The sequence below is a fragment of the Notamacropus eugenii genome, chromosome 2 (assembly GCF_028372415.1).
Source record: "Notamacropus eugenii isolate mMacEug1 chromosome 2, mMacEug1.pri_v2, whole genome shotgun sequence".
Taxonomy (NCBI): domain Eukaryota; kingdom Metazoa; phylum Chordata; class Mammalia; order Diprotodontia; family Macropodidae; genus Notamacropus; species Notamacropus eugenii.
Genome location: NC_092873.1, coordinates 91,418,123 through 91,442,983, shown reverse-complemented (window position 1 = coordinate 91,442,983; position 24,861 = coordinate 91,418,123). Strand labels below are relative to the sequence as shown.

General features: G+C 37.9%; 2 protein-coding genes across 9 annotated transcripts in view; one reads left to right on the top strand and one right to left on the bottom strand.

Moving 5' to 3' along the window:
• The window catches only part of ILRUN (inflammation and lipid regulator with UBA-like and NBR1-like domains), a 117,041-nt gene that overhangs the window by 37,547 nt on the left and 54,633 nt on the right, over positions 1-24,861 (top strand). For all 8 annotated transcript variants that reach the window (XR_011974174.1, XR_011974177.1, XR_011974175.1 and 5 more), the window contains exon 2: positions 21,830-21,984. Coding sequence is in view for 5 of the 8 variants with exons in the window: in XM_072641811.1 (XP_072497912.1) it covers positions 21,830-21,984 (155 nt within the window). In the remaining 3 variants the exon portion in view is untranslated. The remainder of the gene's footprint in view (positions 1-21,829; positions 21,985-24,861) is intronic.
• LOC140530396 (small ribosomal subunit protein uS14-like) lies at positions 7,394-7,678 on the bottom strand. Its single transcript, XM_072649943.1, has one exon. The coding sequence runs from the start codon at positions 7,661-7,663 to the stop codon at positions 7,394-7,396; it is 270 nt and encodes an 89-aa protein (XP_072506044.1). The 5' UTR covers positions 7,664-7,678.

Genomic DNA, 24,861 nt, shown 5'->3' with positions numbered 1-24,861 from the left:
CAGCACCTTACCCTGGAAAGCTACTTTCTTTAACCCTTTAATGTTTTTTAAAAAAAATTTCCATCATATCAAAAAAATACCTCCCACCTGATTGTTCCAGTGCCCTCCCCACCACTTTGGGAACCTATGCCCCAAACAAATTACTTTTGTTACTCTTCATCCTCTCTGCCTTCTCTGCAACTTTTGTTTATAATCCCTTCCTTCATTTTTTGGGGGGAGGTTTGGGGGTTACTTGGGTACTTCATTCCCTTCTGATAATTTTGTTTTCTTTCTTCCACTGATGAGGGCTGGAAGGGGAATGTGAGATCCCCACAAAGACCAGGGTACCAGGGGCAGGGCGCCTGGAGAAGAATCCCCGAACTCAGGCATTGTTGAGGTCAAGGCAAAGATTTGTTATGCTTTTCAGTGGGCAAGAGTTCTTAGGGAACCTGCAGCCTTAGAGGGGTACAGGTAAAGTTTGTATAGTGTATTCTATAGTGAAACATGTGCCAAATATGCTAACTAGGTGCTTTGGGTTAGGATTAGGGAGTGATTAAGGAGTGATCAGTTCTTAAAGGAACATGCACTTTTGATATCTACTGCGCAGGTATTTTGCCCTGAATTCATCGGGGAAATAGCCCAAGGTGGGGGGGGTTTACCTGGAGGTGTGGTTTTAGGCCTGAAACGTTGCTAAGTCAACCAGCTGTCAGGGCTGGGTCTGAAATACCAGGTTGCTCTCATCAATGTCTTGTTAGACAAGATAAATTTAAGGGAGTATATGTATGTCTAAGTCTGGGATACGTATGATTGGTCTTTGAGTAGTAAATGTCGTTATGACACAGTCCATTCAGTCAGTTCAGATTAATAAATTCTGTAGGTACAACTGGCTGCTGTATCAGGGGGGAGGTAACGGTTGTTGCTGGGACAGACTGTGTCCTTGGACTGGGAAGAAACTGCCTGGGATAGTGTTTTGAGGCTAGGGAGAAATATGATTTTAGAATTGGGGCCCAAACACCCCAGCACCACCTACCTGCTTAATGCAAGCTTTCCCCAAAGCACTCTGCCTTTCATTTTTTTACAGTGGCTTTAGCTATCAAATTATATGCAGATAACTCCCATATTTATTTCTCTAGCCCTAAAGTATTTCTCTAGCCCTCAAAGTTCCAGATTTTATTTCCAGCTGCCTACTGAAAATAATCACTTAGCTACCCTTGTCAGCGTGTCAAGCTCAGCATGTTTAGAATGGAACTTATCTTGTCTCACATGGTTCTCTCACCTGCTTCTCCTAGAATTACTTATCCTAATTTTACAGATGAGGACACTGAGGCTCAGAGAGGTGGTGATTTGCCCAGACCTCTTGATTTTTACACGAGTTTTTCTATAAACTTCCTCCCAAAGTCTACGTATCTTAGCTTAGTATTTGAAACTCTTTTTAGTCTGATGTTACCTTTGCCCTTCTCTCTGTATTGACTTATGTCTCTCTTTTTTTAATGCCATATTAATTTCCTTCTCTTACAACAGAAAAAATGTTAAGCAGCATTGCCTGATATTGCATTTATATAACATTCTTAATCTGTAGCTTAATATCTCTTTGTTTTAATTATCTTCCTTGGGATATGTAAGTAGTGGGCTGAACATTTTAAGTCACTTTTCTCATATAATTCCAAATTGATTTCTAGAAGTTGAACTTAATCAGTTTCACCAGTATTGTATACCTGTGTCTGGGTATGGTAGCACACACCTGTAATCCTAGCCCCTGTAAAGACTGAGGCAAGTGAATTGCTTGAGCTCAGAAGTTCTGAACTATATTGGACTAAATTGATTGGGTGCTTGTATTAGTCCCAGCATCAATATGTTGACGAGGCCACCAGTTTACCTAAGGAAGCTTGAACCTACTCAGATAAGAAATGGTGGTGCTCATCCTTTGTTTTTTGAAGAGTTCCATAACATCAGAGAAATGATGACATGACTTGCACTTGACTTAGTTTTGAGTGAGGGAGGGCTGTGCAAAGTCACTAACCTGACTTTCTCCTTCTGCACCATCTGGATCCAGGGACCAGAATGGAGCCAGTCAGAAACTCCCATGCCAATCAGCCCTGGAACTGTGCCAATTAATTGCCCCTTTATTTCCAGCCTTGATGAGATAGGGAGATTCAGTCTTAAAAATATGTTCCTGTTTTCCACAGTCTTTCCAACATTGAATATTTTTGCCTTTTATTCCCTTTTGCCACATTGGCAAATGTGAAGTAATATGTAGAAATTGTTTTAATTTATGTTTTTCATATTATTGATGATATGGAACACTTTCATATGGTTGTTGATAGCATTTCTAATTTTGAAAACTGTTCATAGCCTTTGACTAATTTTGGTGGTATGGTTTTTAGTTTTATAAATAGATTTTTTGGTATTCAGTGCAAAGATTTCTGCATAATTCCTAGTTTTCTTCTTGTAACAGTTGAATTGGATTTACTTGTGCAAAAAACCTTTTGAATGTTCTATAATCAAGATAGTCTGTTTTCCTATTTGCAGTTATTTCTCATATAATTTTGAATTTCCCCCAGCTGTAGCTATAAAAGATCATTCTCCTCAGATTCCATAAGAGTCTAGCCAATAGTGAGATTTCTTAAGTCTGGACAATATGGTGGATCTTTAATAAACTTTGTTTTTCTTTGGCTGAAAAAAAAAATCATTCCTTATGTTATTCCCTAGTTTTTTGTTTGTTTTGTTTTTTGCCCCTAAATGATGTGCAGCATATATATGGATCATATCCTTTTGGATCTTATTGTAGAATATAGTGTAAATAGTAGTCTATATTTTTATTTTGTTATATTACTGTCACTTGCTAGTAATTCTCTGCCCTTGTACTCCCATCCCTTTGAACAAAGTAGAATTAAACAAAGCAAATCAATTTTTGGTTTTTGTTGGACAAATTTTTGTTTGATAATGTGTGCCTCTTTTTCTACCAAGAAGCAAGCCACATGTTTTATTGTCATCTTTCTGAATTTAAGATTGATTATTTTGTCGTTAAGAGTTTGAAGTCTTTCAGTGTTGTTCTCCTTTACATTATTGTGGACATCATTCTAAACTGATTTCCCATCAAATTGCTTTCTAGTTTTCTGAATAGTTCGTTCTTATTGAACAGATTGCTTTCTCTAGTTAACTTTCTTTCTTGGGTTTATCTAACTCTTGATTTGTTTTCTTCAAGGTATTGGTTTTCTCGTCTGTTCTATCAGCCTACTACTAAACCAAAGATATTTCATGATTACTGCTTTATAGTATAAAATATGAGATTTTCTGTCCTACTTTATCTCATGCTATGCCCTGTCCTAGCTTTATCTCATGCTATGCCTTCAGATACCCTATGTTACAGCCATATCAGTTATTGTTCATTAATATTTATTTTATTTTTTCTACCTCTGTGGTTTTGTTTCCATCACTTAACACAGTGCTTGGAACGTGCTTAATAAGTTTATTGAACTAACAAATTTTTATTGTATTTTTATTTATAATAAATTTTCAACGAGTTGAATTGCTCTGTGTCTGAATTCCCTTTCTTTTTATCTCTGTCACTTGAAATTGTCAGTTTTGAGTTCTGCCTTTTGTGAACTCTCATAGCCCTTTAAATCTCCCATGACCTTTTACTTGTGTTATATTTGTTTACATATTTTGTTCTCTTTCCTATCCATCAGTCTTCAGGAAATGGTCTTCTTGTATCCCTTTTATATAGCCCTCCTAAGCACCTACATCTCCTTAGCAAATTTTTGATTGAAATTTTTAAGATTTAGCAAAAAGAATATTTATTTTCTGCCTGATAAATAATTGTGGCTCCAGACTCATCATTAGATTTGTATTCTTTAATTAAAGTTTTTGGTATAGAGATACTTGAGTTTTCTTTCTCTTAACTCCTTTGTGTCCAAAGTTGGCTTTTTTCGTTTTATTTCTTGATGTGATTTGGAATTTGAAAACAAAATGGAAGTGAGACACCCTGGTACTTTGTTGCAAAAGCCAAGAAGTCTAATTAAAATAAAAACTTAAGTCACATAGGAAATATTTTAGAGGGCATTTTTTTATATTTTAGTTGTCTTCTTAAAAAATATTTCAAACTTAAACATTAAATAAAATGAGCACTTCAAGATTATACAAGAAAATAACTACAGACTTGTAATATAATAAATACAGCTTGCTTTTAAAAGGAAGTATACAAGTGAAACCTGTAGCTTTTTGTGTTTCTTTAGGATCTACTGTTGTCCTATTTGCATTTAGAAAAAGGATACCTGAGTGACTCTTTTAGAGGGACCTGAGTGACTCTTTTAGAGGGAGGGGGGCTAATTTTTCCTTATTCTTCTTTCCCTTGGCCAGGCTTTCATTGGAAATGGAAGACAAATCTGTTACACATTGAACGGTCCAAATACACGCACGCACGCACGCATGCACACACACACACACCCTTTTCTGCCTCCAGGGTTAATCACCTTTCTGTCAAGAGGTGGGTAGCAGCTTCATGACATTAGTCTTCTACAATCAAAGTTGTTCATTGCATTACTCAAATTTCTCAAGTTTTCCAAAACTGTTTCTCTTTACAGTGTTATTATTGTAAGTCACTCTGCATCATTTCACACAGTTCTTCCCAGGTTTCTCTGAAAACCATCCATTTCTTATGGTGTAGTAATATTAAGTTGCATTCAAATTTGTTGACAGATTTATTCAGCCACTTTCCAGTATGTGAGAGCTCCTAGTTTCCGTTTCTTTTCTCTTTTACAAAAAGAACTGCTACGAATAACTTTAGGCATGAATCCTTTACCTCTCTCTTTGTTGTCCTGGGGATATAGTCTTGGTATTATTGCTGGGTCAGAAGGTATGGCGCAGTTTAGTTACTTGGGGCACTTATTTCCAAATTACTCTCCTGAATGGTTGGGTCAGTTCACAGCTACAACACCTGTTTTCTACCTTCAGCATTTGCCATTTTCCTTTCCCCCCCCCCAAGCTTTACCAATTTGATGGTTTTGTGGTCTCACTGTTGTTTTAATTTGCATTTCTCTAATTATTAGTAATTTGGAGGATCTTTTCATGTTGTGTGGTTCAGAGACCACCGACTCAAATGAAAATCAGAGACTTTTCAAGGTAGAAGCAAAGCAGCAAGATTTTATTACAATCTCGCAAGAAAGGGCATCTCATCTCTGATAAGTAATCAGGAGAGTGAGGTGCTTGCAGAAGGCGAGAACAAAGATTAAATAGTCCTAATGTGGCAATCTCCCACCCTCCCTGCTGGCCATTACTTCCGTTGGCTGGGAGGCAGGCTAACAATCTAAACGTGGCAATTTGGCAATTTACCTTAGAAATAAGGAGCAAGGAAGTAGTAGAACAACCAGTGTAAAGCTAATACAGTACTCATAACCTTATTTGGCATGCAGTATGCCGAGGTGGCACTCCAAGGCAGGGTTAAGTTTCAGGTGTCTTCAAGGTCACATAATTTCTGGGAGATAGAAACTTAGGCCTAACTACCTGCTAGAAGCCTATTGTCAAGTACTGAGAAGTCTTCACTGATTCTTTTTCACTCCCTGTGATTATTGATAGCTTGGATTTCTCAGAAAACTTCCTGTTCATATTTTTTGACTTTAATTTGGGGAATTTCTGCTAATATTAATTGCATTGATTTTGTTTATGCAAAAACTTAATTTGAAATCAGAATTATCCATTTTATTTCTACAATCTTATTTTTCCCTCACGTGGTCATGACCCTTTCCTCTGTTCTAGTAAGTGAAAGATGATTTTTTGCTTGCTTTTCCAATTTGTTCATGATGTCACTTTATGTCTTAAGTCATGTGTCTTTTTGGAGCTTATCTTGGTATCTGATGTGAAATGTTCTGTATATAGTTTCTGTCAAATTGCTTTCCAGTTTTCACAGCACTTTCTGATGAATAGAGAATCCTGAACAATGAGATTCTTTTAAGCCTTATCAAATACTATGCCACTCTGTATGTTTGCTATATGCTACGGGCCTATTTGATGGACTTCTCTATTTTTGAATCAATATCAAATAGTTCTTTGCAACTCAGCCTGTTCACTTTTTAAACAAATACATTTATTTTTATATGCATTTATAATTTGCCCTTTCATTGCTCCCTGCCACTGAAATTGAAGAATAACAAAAAAAAACCCAAAATGAAATCTTATAAAAATACCTAGTCAGCAGTTGGTCATACGCCAAAATATATTACTAGATGGGTGTGATGATTATTGCATTAGAGTTTTTTTGAAATCTGATACTCTGATTCCTTCCTAATTTTTTCATTGTTTCTCTTGGGATTCTTGATGTTTTGTTTTTCAGAGTAGATTTTACTGCTATAATTTCCAACTTGTTAGTTTGAATAAGATGGCACTGGTTAAGTAAATTAGTTTAGTGCTGTCATTTTTATTATCTTTACTTGAATTATTATATAGACCTAAATGAGCATTTCTCCACTTATTTTTAGGTCTATCTTTATTTATGTAAAGAGTGTTTTGTAGTTGCATTTGTAGAGCTTCTATATATGTCTTGGTAGATAGACTCCAAATTATTTTACACTCTGTAGTTATTTTGAGTGGTTGGCATTTCTTTATAAATGTTATACACTGTTCTTGGCATAGAGATATAAGAGCAGAATTTGACCATTAATTTGTGATTTTATAGTTGAATAGCATCTTGTTTTTCCCCTTTCTTCAAAGAGTTATTTATCTAGTTCCTAGAACATGATATAATCACTTGGATTAACTCATTTCGTGTTTGCCTTTGGATAAACACACTTCAGAAATTTTAATTATAGTTGTCTGATAATTATGTAACTTGTATTTTAAACTGGTTAAAATTTTGTGAAAAACAACAGACTTTTAAAAATTAAAATAGTACTGTCTGTTTCTCATTTTCTATATCAGTCATTCTTAAATTTGGCATGTTTCTTGTATATTTATAGTTTTTCCTCTTGTACTCACACTTCAAGTTTCCTTGGAAATTCCATTTGGCAAGAACTTCAGGAGAGTCTGTGTCAACTTGAACACAGTGACAGCTCCTTACCATTTCAGGGAGTAACCTTAATAGTTTAAATCAGAGTCTAGAGTGGTAGACTGCTATGGGTATGGAATGATGTCTAAACAGTATTTTGAATGGAAAATTGAGTTCTTTGGAACTAATTTTGCTGAAAAGAATGATTAAGCAAAAATAATATCTTTTACAAAATACTCTTACCCTTATTATTGGTATCTTTACAGTTTATGTCTTTACTGGAGATTAATTATTTTTCACTTGTGTCTGGAATTTGAGTTTGACAGAGAAGGAAACCTAGTTATTCTTTCTTCCTCATAGCCACCTCCCTAACTTCAGAAATTTTCTTTTTTTTTTTTTTTTAACCAAGGATGACCTTTTAAAATTACATACAAATTAGCGTAACATGTACAACAGGATCAGATCTTTAGGTGGGTAGATCAAACAGATGTCCAGAATCCAGTAAAATGGTAGCCACTGATGGTCAGTGTAATCACTGATGTGAGATCCATACATAACTTGGTCCAATTTGATGAAGCCGATGTCTTTCGTGTACTGCCGGAAGCACTGGCGGATCAGGCCATGCCGGTTCGAACAGACGCGGCAAGACGGAGAGCCCTGGCCAAATTTGCGAGGGTGGCTCCAGTAGAGCTGCTGGTGACCCATGGCGCTACTAGGAAAGATCCGAGACAAAAAGGAAGCAGAAATTTTCTTTTTTTTAATTGAAATTTAAATATTTTGGGTGTGCGGGAGGAAAGGGAACTTTGGGTGTTTTTTTTTGTTCTTTTGTTTTGTAGGGAAGATGGTTTCTTAGATCCATTTGAATTGAGTCATCAGTCCAGCATTTATTAAGCACCTACTGTGTGCTGGACACTCTAGTTATTGGCTATACACATACAGAGAATTGAAACTATCCCAACATTGGAGGATCTTGCAGTGGACACATACACACAATAAAGGAAATAAGTTTAAATGTTATAAGGTAGTTGAGGAGGGGGATCAGAAAAGGCTTCATACAGAAGGTAGTACTTTTGTCTTAAAAGGTAAGAGAGATTCTTTGAAATGGGGGGGGGGGGGAGCATTCCAGGCTTGGGAAAGTAAGCCAGTACAAAGGCCCAAAGACTGGAGAAGGAGGGCCATGTTTGAGGAACCAGAGAAGGCCCATTTGAATTGTAGAATTAGGAAGGGAAATATATTTGTGCAATTTGCCGAGAAAGAGGGTGAGGCTGGGTTGTGAAGAACTTTAGAAGCTCAGCATAGGAGTTTTTATGTCCTGGAAATAGCTGGGATCCAACAGAATGTGATTGGGCATTTCCATACTCAGACTGGAGCTTTGGCACCAAGGTGGAGGATGGATGAGAGTGAGGAAAGACTTGAAGCAGGGAAACCATGTGAGGGACCATCGCAGGAATTGGAAAGGTGACAAGGGCCTGAAAGAAGGTGTTGGCTCCGTGAAGTGGAGAGGACTTGGATGCAAGAAATGTTGTAGAGGTAGAAATAACAAGGGTGATATGGGGTGAGGGTGAGTGAGGAGTTATGACAAAGCTGAGGTTGTGAACATTTGGGGATTTGGTGGTGCCTTTGACAGAAAAAGTGAAGTTTGGAAGAGAGGGTGGATTTGTAAGAGCTCATTTGAACTCTTGAAATATGAAGAATCAGTTTGAAGTCCAGGCACTTGTATCATGTGGATTTTTTTTGTTCTCCTTAAAAATATCATTTCTGAGACTCTTAGATTTTTTTACCCCATCTTAATTTACCCCAGATCAAATCATTGATAAAGTAGAAAATTCAGATATGAGCCTGACTTACTCAGTCCAATGCTGAAATTATCAGTAGATCAGGCAAAAAGAATCAGTATGGTGGACATTTTTTTCAAGTGTTTGACTGAAAGGTCTTTTGAAGTAGCTGTAGTGTTATTTGTGGCACTGTTTCTGAAGAAATGTGGCCCCATAACAAGAAAACCACTTGGTTTGATCACTGCTGCCTGTTTATGTTACTTTCTCCTGAATAGAGATTTTTCCTCACCAGTCTTGGATAACTCAGTGGCACCAATCAGGACATTTCTCTTCCTTTCAGTTTGAGGGCCATTTGTATTCCCCAAATTCAGTTTGTCAAGATAATCTCTTGTCTCCTTTCTGTTATATTTTCTAAATTCTGTTATATTCTCTATTTAATCAGTTGTCAATTTCATTTGTTTTTCTCTTCAGCCGTATAATAGAAATTTGACCATTTTTTTTGGTTTTTTTGTTTTATGGTAAGTGCTTTGTTGAAAACCTGGCAACAACACATTTGATTTACTCATTCTTCTGTTGACCTCCCTATTTTCATGCTTTCAAAATAATTTTCAACATTGTAGCAAAATAATTTTCCAAGTTGGCACCCTTGATTATATAATTCCATTTATTATAGCCCTGCTGTGGCTATTCCATTCACGATTTTTGTTTTTTTAAAAGTATCATTTTGAATACTAAATTTGAATACTAAAAAAGAACATTTATACACAGCAGAACACAAAAAGAGAATTGTTTATATATTAAGCTGTGACTATCTATTTCACACCCCTTGTTTTTGTTTAAAAGTTATATAATAATTCCACCCATTATTTTCAGAACTATCTGGCTTGTCTCTGTTTCCTTTTGGACTTCTTTTTTTTTTTTTGATACATTTAAAAAATGATGTTTCATGACCTTCTTTTTTGACATCATTATTGCTAACCCCCTTTTCCTCCCAATCTCCTCCTGCCAAGAGAAGGGGAAAATAAATTTGCTCTATGGCCATGTCCAAAAATATATTTGTCTTTCCGCACCTTGAATGCATCACCTCTCTGTCAGGAGATGGGTGGTAACATGCTTTATTGTGGGACCTCTGGAGATGTGGTTAGTTTTTGCCTTGGTCAGAGTTCTTCAGTCTTGTCTTTCAAAATTATTTTTCTTTACAGTATGTAAGCTTAATTTAGAAGAATCTGAGGACAGAATCTGAGGATGATGTTGTCTTTGTATAAATTATTCTCCTTCATTTATCGGTTCATAATATCCAGCATTCTCCAACATTTTCTCTTTTGTCATTTTGTATGATGTAATAATATTCCATTGTATTCATATATCAGTTTTCCTTTTTAAGTCTCCCTTTAGGTTCAGGAATTTGTGTGTGTGTGTGTGAGTGACTATTGTCTCCCCAGTATTGTCCTTTCTCTTAATAATTTCCTCCTGCGAAGTCCTGCTTGTTTACCTGTGTAGTTTGATGTATTTCTACACCAAGTTATCTTTGTGCATTTCAACTATCCTTTGTTTTAGATAGGAGAAAGGTTTCTAATGTTCCTTCCTTTTCTTTCTTCTATGTTTATGTAATTTCCCTAAGTATGAGAAACAACAAGTTCCACCCCTTCTTTCTTCTTTCTACTTCACTGTATTCATCCTTTCACCCTTCCTTTTCTTTTCCCTCATAAAACTCCCAGCATAGAACTAAATCCACCTCTGTGACATGTTTTTCTTATTTAGTTTTTAAAGACTTTTTGAAGACTTCTGAAAGAAAAACTTGTTTTCTTTCCCATTAGAATATTAGTGTACTACATCCTCATATAGTATAGTCCCTTTTAGTTGCTCATATAAATTTGATTCTCTAGGTTTCACTTGACTCTCGTATTTATATTCTATGCATTGTTTAGATAAAAAAAATTGCTTGGGAATGATTTCATGCTCCTTATTTTACATACTATACATCTTTCTTCTCTATAATTTTTCAGCAAGCTTCTCTTAGGTGGTCTTTCTACTTCTTTAACCCATCACCTGCTTCAGTTGTTTTAAATTAATAATCTTATAACCTTACGTATGTGTAATTGTTTGCCTGGTTAGTTAATGCCGTCAGGGTGTTGTTAGTGGTCTGTATCCCCCAAGTAGCATCACCTTGACTGTACTCCGTCTGCTTTCCTGCTCTGATCTTAGGCATTAGGCTTGCAGAATTTTATTTTGTTTTAGTCAGAGTAAAGATAAAGTAAGAATGTGTGGATGAATACAAATTATTTACTACTAACTGATAAACACTCAAAGCTTATGCCCTACTGTTGTTGTTGGTGGGTCAGATTAATGTTTCTCTGCCTGCCACCTGTTCTTTCACTTATATTGTGTGTTTTTTGTCTCCTTATTTGGATATCTCAAATAAATAACCAACAATCATTTGTTAGAGGCTTGCTATTTACCAAGCATTGTGCTAAGTTTTGGGGATACAAAGAAAAAGTGAAAAGAAGTTTGTGCCCTTAAGGAACTTACATTCTAATGGAGGAGACAACCTCTATTGATACAGATAAGAGAAGTATAAAATAAGTGGAAGTGTGCCTTAGTGGGAAGGCACTAGTACCTGAGGGGATTGAGAAAGGCCTGCTGTATGAAGTGATGCTTAATCTGAGTCTGAGAGGAAACCAAAGATTCTAAGAGGCGGTGGTGAGGAGGAAAGAGCATTCCTCCCTTGAGCAATATACAAAAACCTGGAGAGAAGAAAGATGGAATATGTGAGGAATAGGCAAGCTGGCCCCTATGGTGGGAATATGAAGTTAACGTCAAGGAATGATATGTAAAAACTTTGGAAAGATGGTAAGGGGCTAGTTGTGAAAGACTTTAAATGTTAAATAGTAATTGGTATTTGATCCCAGAGGTAATAGGCAGCTTTTGGAGTTTATTAATTAGAGGAATGATGTGGTCAGATATCTGCTTTAGGAAAATTGTTTTGGCATTTGTTTGGAGGATGGATTGGTTTGAAGGGAAACTTGAGGCAAGAAATCTTATTAAGAGACTGTTACAGTAGTCCAGTAAAGAGGGTATGAGTGCTAGCTGAGAGCTAGGGTTTGTGGTTGTTTTAGGGGAGAGAAGGGGATGTATGTGAGAGATATTGTAAAGAAAGAAATTACAGGTTCCACAGATATTTGGATATGTAGGATGAGCAAGAAAAGAATTGAGGAAGACATTGAGATTTGGAAGCTGGACAACTGGAAGGATGGTGATGCTTGTTATAGTCATGGAGAAATGTGGAAAAAGTGAATTTGGGGAAAAAGGTAATGGATTCTGTTTTGGTTAGAGTTGGAGTTTGGGTTGAGATACCTATGGGACATTCAGGTTCAGATGTCGACATTCAGTTTGTGATATGGAACTCACATAAGAGACTAGGGCTGCATAAATAGATTCAGGAATCATCTGTGTAGAGAAGATCCTTAAATATGTGGGAGAAGTGAGGAGATAACCTAGGGAGAAAGTATAGAGGGAGAAGAGAAAGGAGGCCAGATACAGAGCCATGGGGAGGTACTCACAGTGTGTAAGACATGGATGAAGAACTAGTAGAGGATACAGAAATGGAACAGTAAGATAGAATTGGGAGAGTACAGTGTCATGAGAGAAGAGAAAGAGAGATAAAGGACAAGAATGTTTAAGAGGCTGCTACGTAGCATAGTGGATAGAGCACTGGACCTGGAGTTGGAGGAACTGAGTTCAAATTCTGGCCTCAGATACTAAGTAGCCGTGTCTGTTTACCTGTTTCCTCCATTGTAAAATGCAGATAATAGCATCTACCTCTCAGGGTTGTTTTGAGGATTAAGTAAGATAATGTTTGTAGAATGCTTAGCACGGTGCCGGACCATAGTAGGTGCTACATAAATTCTTATTTTTAGCCCTTGCAGCAATGTCAAATGCTGCAAAGAAGGATGAGAACTGAAGAGAAGAGGTCATCAGATCTGGCAGTTGAGATCATTGCTATCTTTGAAGGGAGCAGTTTCAGTTGAGTGATGAAGTCAAAAGCCAGATTGCTGCAGAAGGTTTATTAGTGAGTGGAGAGGAAGTGGAATTAATCCAGTTTCAGGTGACTTTTTCGTGGAGTTTAGCTGGGAAGGGGGATGACATATAAGATGACAGCTGGTGGCATGGTAGGATCTACTGAGAATTTATTAAGGAATGGTGAGACTTAAATCTGTAGGAGGCAGAGAAGGAATCAGTAGATAGGGAGAGATTGAAGATTAGAGAATTTGTTGGAGCAAGTGGTATGTATTTTCATAGGCATCAGACTTTTATTATGCCTACTATGATGTGCAAGGTACCAGTGCTTTTTTTTCCTCTGTAAAGCTTATATGCCAGGGGACAATGAATCTAGGGAATGGAATAAGCACTTATATAGTACCTACTGTGTGCCAGGCACTGTGCTTTTATAAATACGTGATTTGAATTCTCATAACAATCTTGTGAGGTGTTGTTATCCCCGTTTTACAGATGAGGAAACTGAGGCAAACAGGTTAAATGTTTTGTTCAGGAAACACAATTAGTAAGTATCTGAGTCTGAATTTGAACTCATGTCTTATTGACTTCAGGCCCAGCACTCTATCCACTGTGACACTAACTGCCTCAGAAATGGCCAGTTGGGATTTGAAACTCAAGATATAGGTAGGGAATTGTTTTGAGATTTGCAAAGCATTTTACAAATGTTATCTCATTTTATTCTCACAGCAATTCTGGGAGGTAAATGCTATTATTTTCCCCTTTTTACAGATGAGGAAACTGAGGCAGTGGTTTATGCTAAAGTTCATACATCTAATAACATATCTGAAGCTGGATTTGAACTGAGGTCTTCACTCTAGCACTCTGTCCACTGCACCATCTAGTTCACTAGCTGTAATTTCATTTTGCCTTTAGGGCAAGTAAAAGTAGATGACTTCTGCATGTTTTCTTACAATTGCAAAAATTTTAACCCCATTCAATTTATTTTAGAAGACAGTTTCCTATAAGATCACATGAAGATGTAAATCTTAAGATGGAGAATTTATATTTCTCAATTCGTCTTTCTTGAGTTTGTTAGGCTTTGTATATCTCTACTTGTCTTTGTCAGCCTTCCTTTTTTAAATTGTCCTTTGTGCACTAAGGTCTTACTAATTGTTTGTGGAATTGAATAACTGATCATAATATGGAAGGGAAATAGATTTTTTTATACTTGTTACACTTATGGCATAGAATCTTATGTTCCTTTGTCTTTAAAATGAATGGACATATTCTTTCTTTAAAAACAAAACAAAAGCAAAACCCAGAACAAGAACTATCAGAATCAAATGACTTCCCTTTTTTATGTCTCTCACATTTTCCCCCTTATGGATTGCTAGTTCTTGTTAGGAAGATGATTCTCCCATTTTCGTTGCTATGAAATATTGATTGAGATAATTTTTAAAAAATCTTGGCCCATATCACCTCTGGGTAGTAAAAAAAAAAAAAAAAAGGATTTGAAAAATGGATGGAAATTTGACATATAGGAAATTTTTGGTTATTATCAGTGGACTGGAAGTAGATACAGGCACAAGACAAGAATAGAAACTGAGAAAGTATTGTGGAAAGCAGCAGCAAAGTCAGGCAAGTACAGCTTTGGTTAAATGGAAGAAAAAAGTCAGACTGAAAAGAGTTACTGTGTGGAGAAGAGTTGGGTTGCCTAATTGTATGATAGGAGGGTCACAGATTAAATGGAATTTGATGAGAGTAGGTGTCAAGCACAGAAAAAAACAGCACCCACAGCCCATAGTGACAAGAGAAGGTTGCTGTGGAGCTGTGGCTTCCACCAGAGTGCAGGTGGAAAGAGCGCTTGATTTGGAGTGAGAACACCAGGCTTCAGTTCCTGGTTCTGTTGTTTACTGAGTTCTGTGATGTGGGTTCTGTGATGCTCAGGTTCCTCCTCATCTACATAATGAAGGGTTAGACAAGACTTCTGAGGTCCTTTCCTGCTTTAAATCTTGGATCCTAGGACAGGAGGTTTGAGAGCTGAAAGAAGGAAATGTGTTGCAGACAATAGGAACTCAGGAAATATTTGGTTGAGAGTATTGAAAAAAGGGAAAGTTGAAATCTTTTGAAGCTTAGGGTTCAGTTGTCGTAACTAGAGATGTTAGATTAAATGTTCTGTTACTCTTCAAAATTGATTTGTAAGAGATGGAGATGGGAAATCATATTAGGATAAAGGGATCAAGCTGGTACAGCTGACCTACAGAACGTGTCTCAACTTGTTTTCCCATCCAATCTTCAAAGTCTAATCCTTGTTGAAAGCAATTGACATCTGATTCATTAAAAACTAAGTTTATTACCAAGCTGCATGCTGTGTTAAGACTTTGGGGCCCATGTTGTAACTGAGTTTTTCTACTTTTTAGATATGTTTGATCTTTTGTATTACCTAAAAATTGGTAATGAGAAACCAATCATTTCTAACAGGATGTTCTTGAGTTATAGCTGTAGCCTCAAAAAATGTTCTTTTGACCTTTTACTTTGAAAGACTCTGCTGGGGGAAGAGGAAGCCCTGGAAATTGATAAAATTAAAGGATCAGTAGAAAGCCAGGAAGAGGAAATGTGGTTTAATTAGCAGTTCTTGAAACCCATTTTGGCTGTAAAAAGGCATGAGAATTCTGGTGTGCACACTTATCACAACTTCTCTTTTTTGTTCTTGATTTGCATATTGAATACTAGTCCCATTTAGGAACTTCACAATCATCCCATTCTTTCTCAATCCTGGAACCCTGTTCCTCACCTGCAGTCCATTTTCTAGTCCAAGTAAATTGTCAGTTCCATCCCAGACTGAAGCAGATTGGAAGAGTGGGCAGGGGCTTTTTCCTCCTCTGGCCCTCCATTTGACTGCTACTTGAGTTAAAGTTCAGTTAAGTTGGACCATCTTTCTTGGTGTTGTAAGGCTACAGTGCGACATGTATCATCCGGATTTTTCCAGTAAATGCAGATTATCTATCACTCTGAATTGTGTGAATAGATGCAACATACCTTAAAAAAAAATTCTGCTTGTTCGAAGAATAGAAGACTGTTTTTTTTATTTGGAATTGGGATTCTAGTAGGAATTCTTGCCCAGCTTACTTTCTCCTGATATCTTTGTCCTTGATCTGTTCTACCCTTTTCTAACCCAGTCTCTTTGGGAAGTTTCCTTGAATATATATGTATGTAATACAAATGGCTGCTTCTCTAGATCTATAATACGTAGATTTTGTGCCATTTTATATTGTAAAAATACATTCTGTATTTGCTGCCATTTGCATACTGTGTTCATCCTCATTCATTCACCAGGAAGACGAAGAGGAAGACCTGATTGACAAGCATCTGTTCATAGGTTTTACTCTTCAGTATTCCACATTACTTCAGCTTTCAGAGATTTGTGTAATTGAAATATTTGGAATAAGAGTGGTAAATTTTGTGCCTTTTGAATAGATGGGCCACCAAAGTGCAACATTATATTACATCAGGGAACATTGATCAGTATAGTCCTCAGTAAAAATCAAGTTATTAATAAAGGTAGAAATATATGTTGTGCAACTTGTCAGTGAATAATTGTTTATATCCTAGGGCTCAGGAAGGCTGTGTTGTAGTATATATATGTCTTGAGAGTAAGGAAGACCTTAGGTTCACTTGAGCCTCTCAAGCATCCTGGTTATGTGACCCTGGCCAGTTCACTTACCCTCTCAGGGCCCTAGTCAGCTCTCTAAGACTCTGATTTGTAGAACTCCATTAGTAGAGGGCAACCAGGGAAACTCCTCATACCAGTGAGATCACAGGACCTGACTTCTGCCCCTTTCCCTAAAACCCTAGGCTATGGGAAGCTTCCCATATGAGAGAGAGGTTGATGATTACAGGTATTTCCCAAAACTTAGGAGATTGGTCTCTGTTTTTTGTTGTTTTTTTGAAGGTGTCTCAAAACTGATTCCACATCCCTAAAACAGAGCAGAAACCTAAAAAGCAGTATTTAAAAGAAAGTACTGAAATAATCTTGATATTCAAACCTCTTCCTAATGTCCAGAATTCTGGGTTATTTATTGTAAGACCTGTGTTAGGGTAAAGGGAACTCTTAATCGTGTCAGCTGATGTTATTTGATGCTGATTTTTTTTTTTTTTGGCTATGTATAACTGGATCATAGATTCAGAGATAGAAGGGACCTTACAGGCCTTCTTAGTCCAGCATAGCCCTGTTTCCTTAGGAAATTGAGGCCAAGAAATGTTAAGTGATTTGCCCATGATCATACAGATAATAAGTGGTAGAGGTGGTAATTGAACTCAGGTCTTCCGACTCTAAATCCAGTATTCTTTCCTTTTTACAAAACTGTAAGCTGAATGTATTATTCAAGGTATGAAGGAGCATGCACAGGAGCAGATCTATCTGTTGGTGTTTGGATTGAAACCTGAGTGAGTCTATTTCTACCATTGCTTAGCCTGTTGAGACTGTAAAATAAATTATTTGATCATTGAAGAGTTTTATACGTTACTAGGGAATTTTAAATTTGGGCTAAAAACCCTCTCTCAATTCTAAACTTAAGTAAATTTGCTATGTCATTCTTACTACTTCCTGCCAGGCTTCTGCCTTGCTACTTTCATTTTCAGGTTGATCTTTAAAAAAAAATTGCTTAATCCTTTCTTGGCTCAGCAGCCTGCATTGTAAGCTATGAGAAAAAGCATTTTTCATTTCCTTTGGGTGTCTGAAAACAAACTGTGGGGGACAAGCCTGTTTATGTAGGATAGCAAGAATATGTTTTTGAACTTGCTTCTAGAGTGTATGTAACCTTTTGCAGGCTCTGAGTCTCATCCTCATGTCGAGACCAAGTGGTGAAATGTGACACAAGACAGAGAAGGGAATTGGCAGCAGGCCTAGGGACATAAATAGCTTCTTTACTTTAAAGTACATTTTACAGCCAAGGGAGCAGAAAGGAAACAGCAGTTCTTGAGGAATTGAAATAAGAAACAATCGTAATGACAGCAGGAAATATTGCTTCCTTTAAAATAAAACATACAAAAAATGTTTTGAAAGAAATGATTGCAAACTGAAAAATCAACAAGACTTATTAAGTGTATGTATTATGCAATAAACATTGGGATACAAATACAAAATAAAACAGACTGTTCCCAAAGAGCGTAGATTCTGCTGGGGGAGGGTGGAAAGGGGCAAGGGACAGCATAACAAGTTCCTTGATAAGTAAGTGAAGAATATTTACAAAATAAATACCATGTAGTGGAAGTGTGTTGTTTTTATTAACAACTAGGGGGATCAGGAAAGGCCTCTTGAAATAAGTGGCACTTGAGCAGAACCTTAAAGGGATGTAGGAATTTGAAGACAGACTAGGGGGAGAGGATTTTGTGAAATATTCCATTCTGGATGGTGAAATGCTTCATAATAGGGAAAACAAATAGTTCAGTTTGGAGTGCAGAGCGTATGTGTGAGGAGTAATGTGTTACTAGGCTGTACGTTGGAGCCAGATTATGAAGGACTTTAGTGCCAAGTAGAGGTATTTGTAATGTATTCTAGAGGCAATAAGGACCCACTGAATTTTTTTGAGTAGTGGAATGATTTGGTCATATGTACTCTTTAGGATGATTGGAGTGGGGAAGAGAGAGACAGACAGACAGACAGGGACAGAGAGAGAGAGAAGGAGATTTGGCAGTCTGTATAATTTTTAACCTTTGGTGTTAATGTAATTGTGGGTCCTGTATTGTGTGCTTTGTAGTAACGTGATTAGACTTTCAAGGAGTTGTTTAAATTTTAAAGTTTTTCTTTTCATATCTCAAAGTAATAAGTACAGACAACTTCTGGTTCTCTTTATGTCTGTGTCTCTTCTGATCCCATACCTCACCTGTCCTGGGGCCTCTGTGAGTATGAGAAACAAGCAGAAGCATATTACTCTTGGTATTTGGTAATCTTTTCTTTTCTTTTTTTTTTTATTTAACTTTTAACATTTATTTTCACAAAATTTTGGGTTACAAATTTTCTCCCCTTTTATCTCCTCCCCCCCCCAAACCCAAGCATTCTAGTTGCCCCTGTGACCAATCTGCTCTCTCCTCTATCCTCCCTCTCTGCCCTTGTCTCTGTCTTCTCTTTTGTCCTGTAGGGCCATATAGCTTTCTTAACCCCTTAACCTGTATTTCTTATTTCCCAGTGGTAAGAACATTACATTTGATCCTAACACTTTGAGTTCCAACTTCTTTAGCTCCCTCCCTCTCCACCCCTTCCCCTTGGAAGACAAGCAATTCAGTATAGGCCGAATCTGTGTAGTTTTGCAAATGATTTCCATACTAGTTGTGTTGTATAGGACTAACTATATTTCCCTCCATCCTATCCTGTCCCCCATTACTTCTATTCTCTTATGATCCTTTCCCTCCCAATGAGTGTCGACCTCGGATTGCATTCTCCTCCCCATGCCCTCCCCTCCATCCTCCCCCCCACCCTGCTTGTGCCCCTGTCCCCCACTCTCCTGTATTATGAGATAGGTTTTCCTACCAAAATGAGTGTGCATTTTATTCTTTCCTTTCGTGGAATATGATGAGAGTAGACCTCATGTTTTTCTCTTGCCTCCCCTCTTTATCCCTCCACTAATAAGTCTTTTGCTTGCCTCTTTTATGAGAGATAATTTGCCCCATTCAACTTCTCCCTTTCTCCTCCCAATATTTCTCTCTCACTGCTTGATTTCATTTTTTTTTAAGATATGATCCCATCCTCTTCAATTCACTCTGTGCACTCTGTCTCTATGTATGTGTGCGTGTGTGCATGTGTGTGTATGTACTCCCACCCAGTACCCAGATACTGAAATGTTTCAAGAGTTACAAATATTGTCTTTCCATGTAGGAATGTAAACAGTTCAGCTTTAGTAAGTCCCTTATGACTTCTCTTTGCTGTTCACCTTTTCATGGTTCTCTTCATTCTTGTGTTAGAAAGTCAAATTTTCTTTTCAGCTCTGGTCTTTTCATCAAGAAAATTTGAAAATTCTCTATTTCATTGAAAGACCATTTTTTCTCCTGAAGTATTATAGTCAGTTTTGCTGGGTAGGTGATTCTTGGTTTTAGTCCTAGTTCCTTTGACTTCTGGAATATCCTATTCCATGCCCTTCGATCCCTTAATGTAGAGGGTGCTAGGTCTTGTGTTATCCTGATTGTATTTCCACAATACTTGAATTGTTTCTTTCTAGCTGCTTGCAATATTTTCTCTTTCACCTGGGAATTCTGGAATTTGGCCACAATGTTCCTAGGAGTTTCTCTTTTTGGATCTCTTTCATGCGGTGTTCTGCGGATTCCTTGAATATTTATTTTGCCCTCTGGTTCTAGAATCTCAGGGCAGTTTTCCTTGATAATTTCATGAAAGATGATGTCTAGGCTCTTCTTTTGATCATGGTTTTCAGGTAGTCCCAGAATTTTTACATTGTCTCTCCTGATTCTATTTTCCAGGTCAGTTGTTTTTCCAATAAGATATTTCACATTATCTTCCATTTTTCGAATCTTCTCGCTATGTTCTGTGATATCTGTGTTTCTCATAAAGTCCTTAGCGTCCATCTGTGCCATTCCAGTTTTGAAAGATCTATTTTCTTCAGTGAGCTTTTGAATCTCCTTTTCCATTTGGCTAATTCTGCTTTTGAAAGCATTCTTCTCCTCATTGGCCTTTTGAACCTCTTTTGCCAATTGAGTTAGGCTAGTTTTCAAGGTGTTAATTTCTTCAACATTTTTTTGGTTCTCCTTTAGCAGGGAGCTGATCTGCTTTTCATGCTTCTCTTTCATCCCTCTCATTTCTCTTCCCAGTTTTTCCTCCACCTCTCTAACTTGATTTTCAAAATTCTTTTTGAGCTCTTCCATGGCCTGAGCCCATTGGGTGGGCTGGGACACAGAAGCCTTGATTTCTGTGTCTTTGCCTGATGGTAAGCATTGTTCTTCCTCATCAGAAAGGAAGGGAGGAAGTGTCTTTTCTCCGAGAAAGTACCCTTCAATAGTTTTATTTCTTTTCCCTTTTCTGGGCATTCTCCCCAGCCAGTGGCTTGACCTCTGAATATTCTCCTCACACCCACCTCGCCTCCTGGTCCTCCCAGCCAGCGTTTGGGGACTGAGATTCAAATGCTGCTTCCCGCCTTAGGGCTTTTGGCGGGGGCAGGGCTGCTATTCAGTGTGAGAATTAAGTTCAGATGGTCAGGTGGGGCAGGGCCACCTCTCAGGCCCAGTTCCCTCAGGGGGTTTATGCACAGACCTTCCACAATGGATCCAGGCTCCCGCCCGCTTTGGGAGCCCCTGTCTGCAGCCGCCTCTCAGCTTCTATCTTGGGGGGGGGGGGGGGCCGAGCCATGGGGGCATCCCACTCCCCTCTCGACCCGCCAAAGAGACTCTCTCACCGACCCCCGTCACCTGTGGGTGGAGGGACTTGTGCGGCCACTGGAGATCCCATCCCTGAAGCCTGCTCGGATCTGTACCTCTTGGAGCCGCGGCCGCCGCAGGTCTGGGCTGGGCTCCGCGTCTGCAGCGCGACGGACCTTTTGCCAGAGGTTTGCAGGTCCCTCTGTGGGTGGGGGGACCCACGTGGCCGCTGGAGATCCTGTCCCCGTAGCCCGCTCGGATCTTTTCCTCACGGTGTCGTGGCCACGGCAGGGCTGCCCTCTGTTCCCCGTCCTGGCGCCCAGTCCACAGCGCGAAGGACCCCCCGCGAGAGGTTTGCAGGTCTCTCTGGAACAGAAATCTCCCTCGCTCCAATATTCCGTGGCCTCTGGGTGCAGAATTCACCGTGAGTTGATCCCCTCTAGCCGTTCTGTGGGTTCGGAGCTATGTGTATGTGCGTCTTTCTACTCCGCCATCTTGGCTCCGCCCCCTAATCTTTTCTTTAGGGTAGTACTTTTTCTTTTGTTATATGGTGACAGCCATAAGAGCCGAAGACCTGTTCTAGGAATATGAGCATTTGTCATAAACTCTGAGGAAGAAACTTTTTCCATTGGGTTTGGTAGTGAACTACTGCAGCTTTCTAAAGGGTAGATTTAATTCTCTTAAGGGAGGCTTTACTCCACTGGGACTGAAGTGTGTTGCATTCTCTCTTGATTTCCAGGAACCTGCAAGCAGCTATTGGAGCCTACTATGATTTTGAGAGTCCAAACATCAGCGTGCCCTCTATGTCCTTTGTTGAGGATGTTACCATAGGAGAAGGGGAATCGATACCTCCTGACACCCAATTTACAAAAACGTGGCGGATACAAAACTCTGGTAAATGTGTGGCCAGGGAGCTTCCCTCGCCCACAACTTTTGGTTTCTCCTTAAACTAAAATTTAATAAAAGTAAGAGGTAAATGTTTTAACTTGAGCTATATGATTGTGTAACTTTGTTTTTCTTCTTCTTAAACATGGGGGGGCAGCATTTTCTTGTACTGCCTGATGAACAAAGATCAGTACCATAAAATATCAATGTCCCTGACTAGGAAAAGAAATTGAGGTCTTCTCCTACTCTCTTCCACCCAACCATGTGTGACCTGGCAGCATATAAACATATTTGAACTTCCACGTAGGAAATGGGAAAGAAAGAGAAGCTTGCTAGTGACTTCACTTGCTCCTGCTTCCCATTTTAGTTCTGCTCTAATTAGTTTTCACCTTCAGGGTATTACCAGTGTGTAGTAGAAGAGGTGTCTTTTTGAGCAAAACTGAGTGGTTGGGAGTGTCAGTTTTCCTTTCAAAGTTTTTGTCATTTGGGACCACAAGGATAATCCTGAAAACTATTCACTGGGGCTTGCATACTTGTCAGTGATATTAAGGCAAGAAATCTTATTCCGTCTATGGAAGAGGGAGTAAAAAGTGTAGGAGTTTGCCCATAACCAGTTAAGAAGGAAAGATCTGGTTGGAAAACAAATGTTGTCTTTGACCCTAAGTTTAATCTCTCTCTCTATTATGACAGCAGCTTTTTAGAAGCCATTTACTTTTTCCAAAAATTAGACTTTTAAAAAATTAAATTGCGACCTTATTTATTTCAACTAATGGCTTATGCTCAAAATTTTGGAGCTCCTATGAATGAACTTGTAGTTTTAGCACCTAGGACACACCTGACACATAATAGGTTCTTGTTGATTGATTTTTAATCCATAAACTGTTTGGAGTCCCTTTTAAGGATGTTCAATATGATGTTGCAGGAAGATGACTAAGTTTATAAAAGTCCAGATAAAGTCATGGTTAGGCAGTTAGATAGTTGTTAGATTAATTGGGAAAGTAGTGTCAGAAGTGGCTAAAATGTCAAGTTGTGAAGTGAATGAGGTATCTGAACTCCTGGATTTTGACCTGACTTTCAGGGCCTGTATTTATGCACCAGATTTTTTAAGGAATGTTGAGAATTGGACTCCTTGTATTTGAAGTGTTGTTTTTTTCCAAGTTACTTGTGACTAAAACCTTTCTTGTCAATTAGAAAATTCTAAAAGTAGTTTTATTGCTTCGGCTTTTAGTGCAAATGTGATTTTATTTTTCTAGAAATGTATCTATTTATAAAATAGCTTTGTAGAGGTGCCCAGATTGTTCCTGTTGTGTAAAAACTGATTAAAAAAAAGAATGCACACAATTTGAAAGAGCTGTAATTTCACACAAAAATTTAAACTGCAATACATTGGAGCTCTTCCGGAGAGACCTGCAAACCTCTTGTGGGGGGTCCTTCGCTATCTTAATGCTATCTTAATATTTTGGAGTTGGGGTAATAATATACCACTTTGAATGTCTAGCCCCTCTTCTTTTTTTATCATACTTGTTTTTTAGTTCCTTTTAGTCCACTTTTAGCATCCAAATTGTCATGTCACATATTTTAGCCTGCTTTCATCCACTTACATTTTTCACTTATTGTTTTTGTTATTTCTAATTTTAAATCTTAAGGGATTTTGTTGGTCATTGATTCATAGGCATAGTGCTCTTGGAAGAATATTGTTAGAGAGAAGAGCTTTGGCAACCAAGACCAGTTTGGGGATCCTTGCAATTGCTGTGTTGTGTCTCAGTGTATTCAGTCTAGCGCAATTTATTTACTCTTATTCAGTTCTGAGTCTAGCTTATTACTCATTTGCAGTATTGGTCTAAGGTATACATATTGATGCATTAATTCAGTGGATATATCACAATATGGACATAATGTCTTTGATATGCTTTGTTTTTTCACCCCATTATTTGTGGTTGGACCAAACTTGTAGAGACAACTAGATGACCTGGAGGAGAGAGTGCTGGGCCTGGAGTCTGGAAGACCTGATTTCAAATCTGACCTCAGGCAATTTACTAGCTGTGTGATCTCAAGCAAAACACTTCACTGCTATTTTCCTCAACTGAAAAATGGGGATGATAGCCTTGAAGAGTTATTGTGAGACTCAAATGAGACAATATTTGTGAAAGTACTTAGCACATAATGGTGCTAATTGTTCCTTTCCCCTTTCTCTCCCCACCCCCAATATATCACTGTGGATTTCACTGAAGAGGTTTATGGTGTTTTAGGGAATCAGTGCTGTTTGTACATTGTCATCTACAAATAGAAGATTTGGAGACTCTTGCCATCGATAGGAAATTTTTGTGTTTTTGAGACTTAATTATGACTAGTTTAGCTTTTAGTTTTGTTTAGATTTTATTATGCAGAAGATCTTCCATGACATTGGTGAATACCTTGTTGCAAACATTATATATCTTCCTCTCTTCCTGGTTAACATATCATTTTGACGTTGATATTCAGATTGTTTGACAGGATAATCTCTGGAATTTGTGGAATTTCGTATAATTTTCTTGTATATCTGAGAGATGTTTTCTCTAAGGGAAGCTTTCAAGATTATATTTCATTCTACCATGCTTTAAAAAAAACCAAACCAGTGGGATCTCTTCTATTCTGTATACCTTTCAATCATATGAATGTAAAGATGAAGTGAAAAATTATATACAGAACCTGACTCCTTTCTTCTCTTGGTTTTGTGAAGTTTGCATTCAGTGTGCACAGGGCCTTTTCATAAAAATTTTATATAGCTGAGAAAGAAATATATAATGCTAAGAAAGCAAGTGTGTGAATCAGTAATTGCTAATGTTTTCTTGGTTACTTAAATTTTAAAAAATTGATGCCCTTTATTTTTTATATCATTTCCATTTG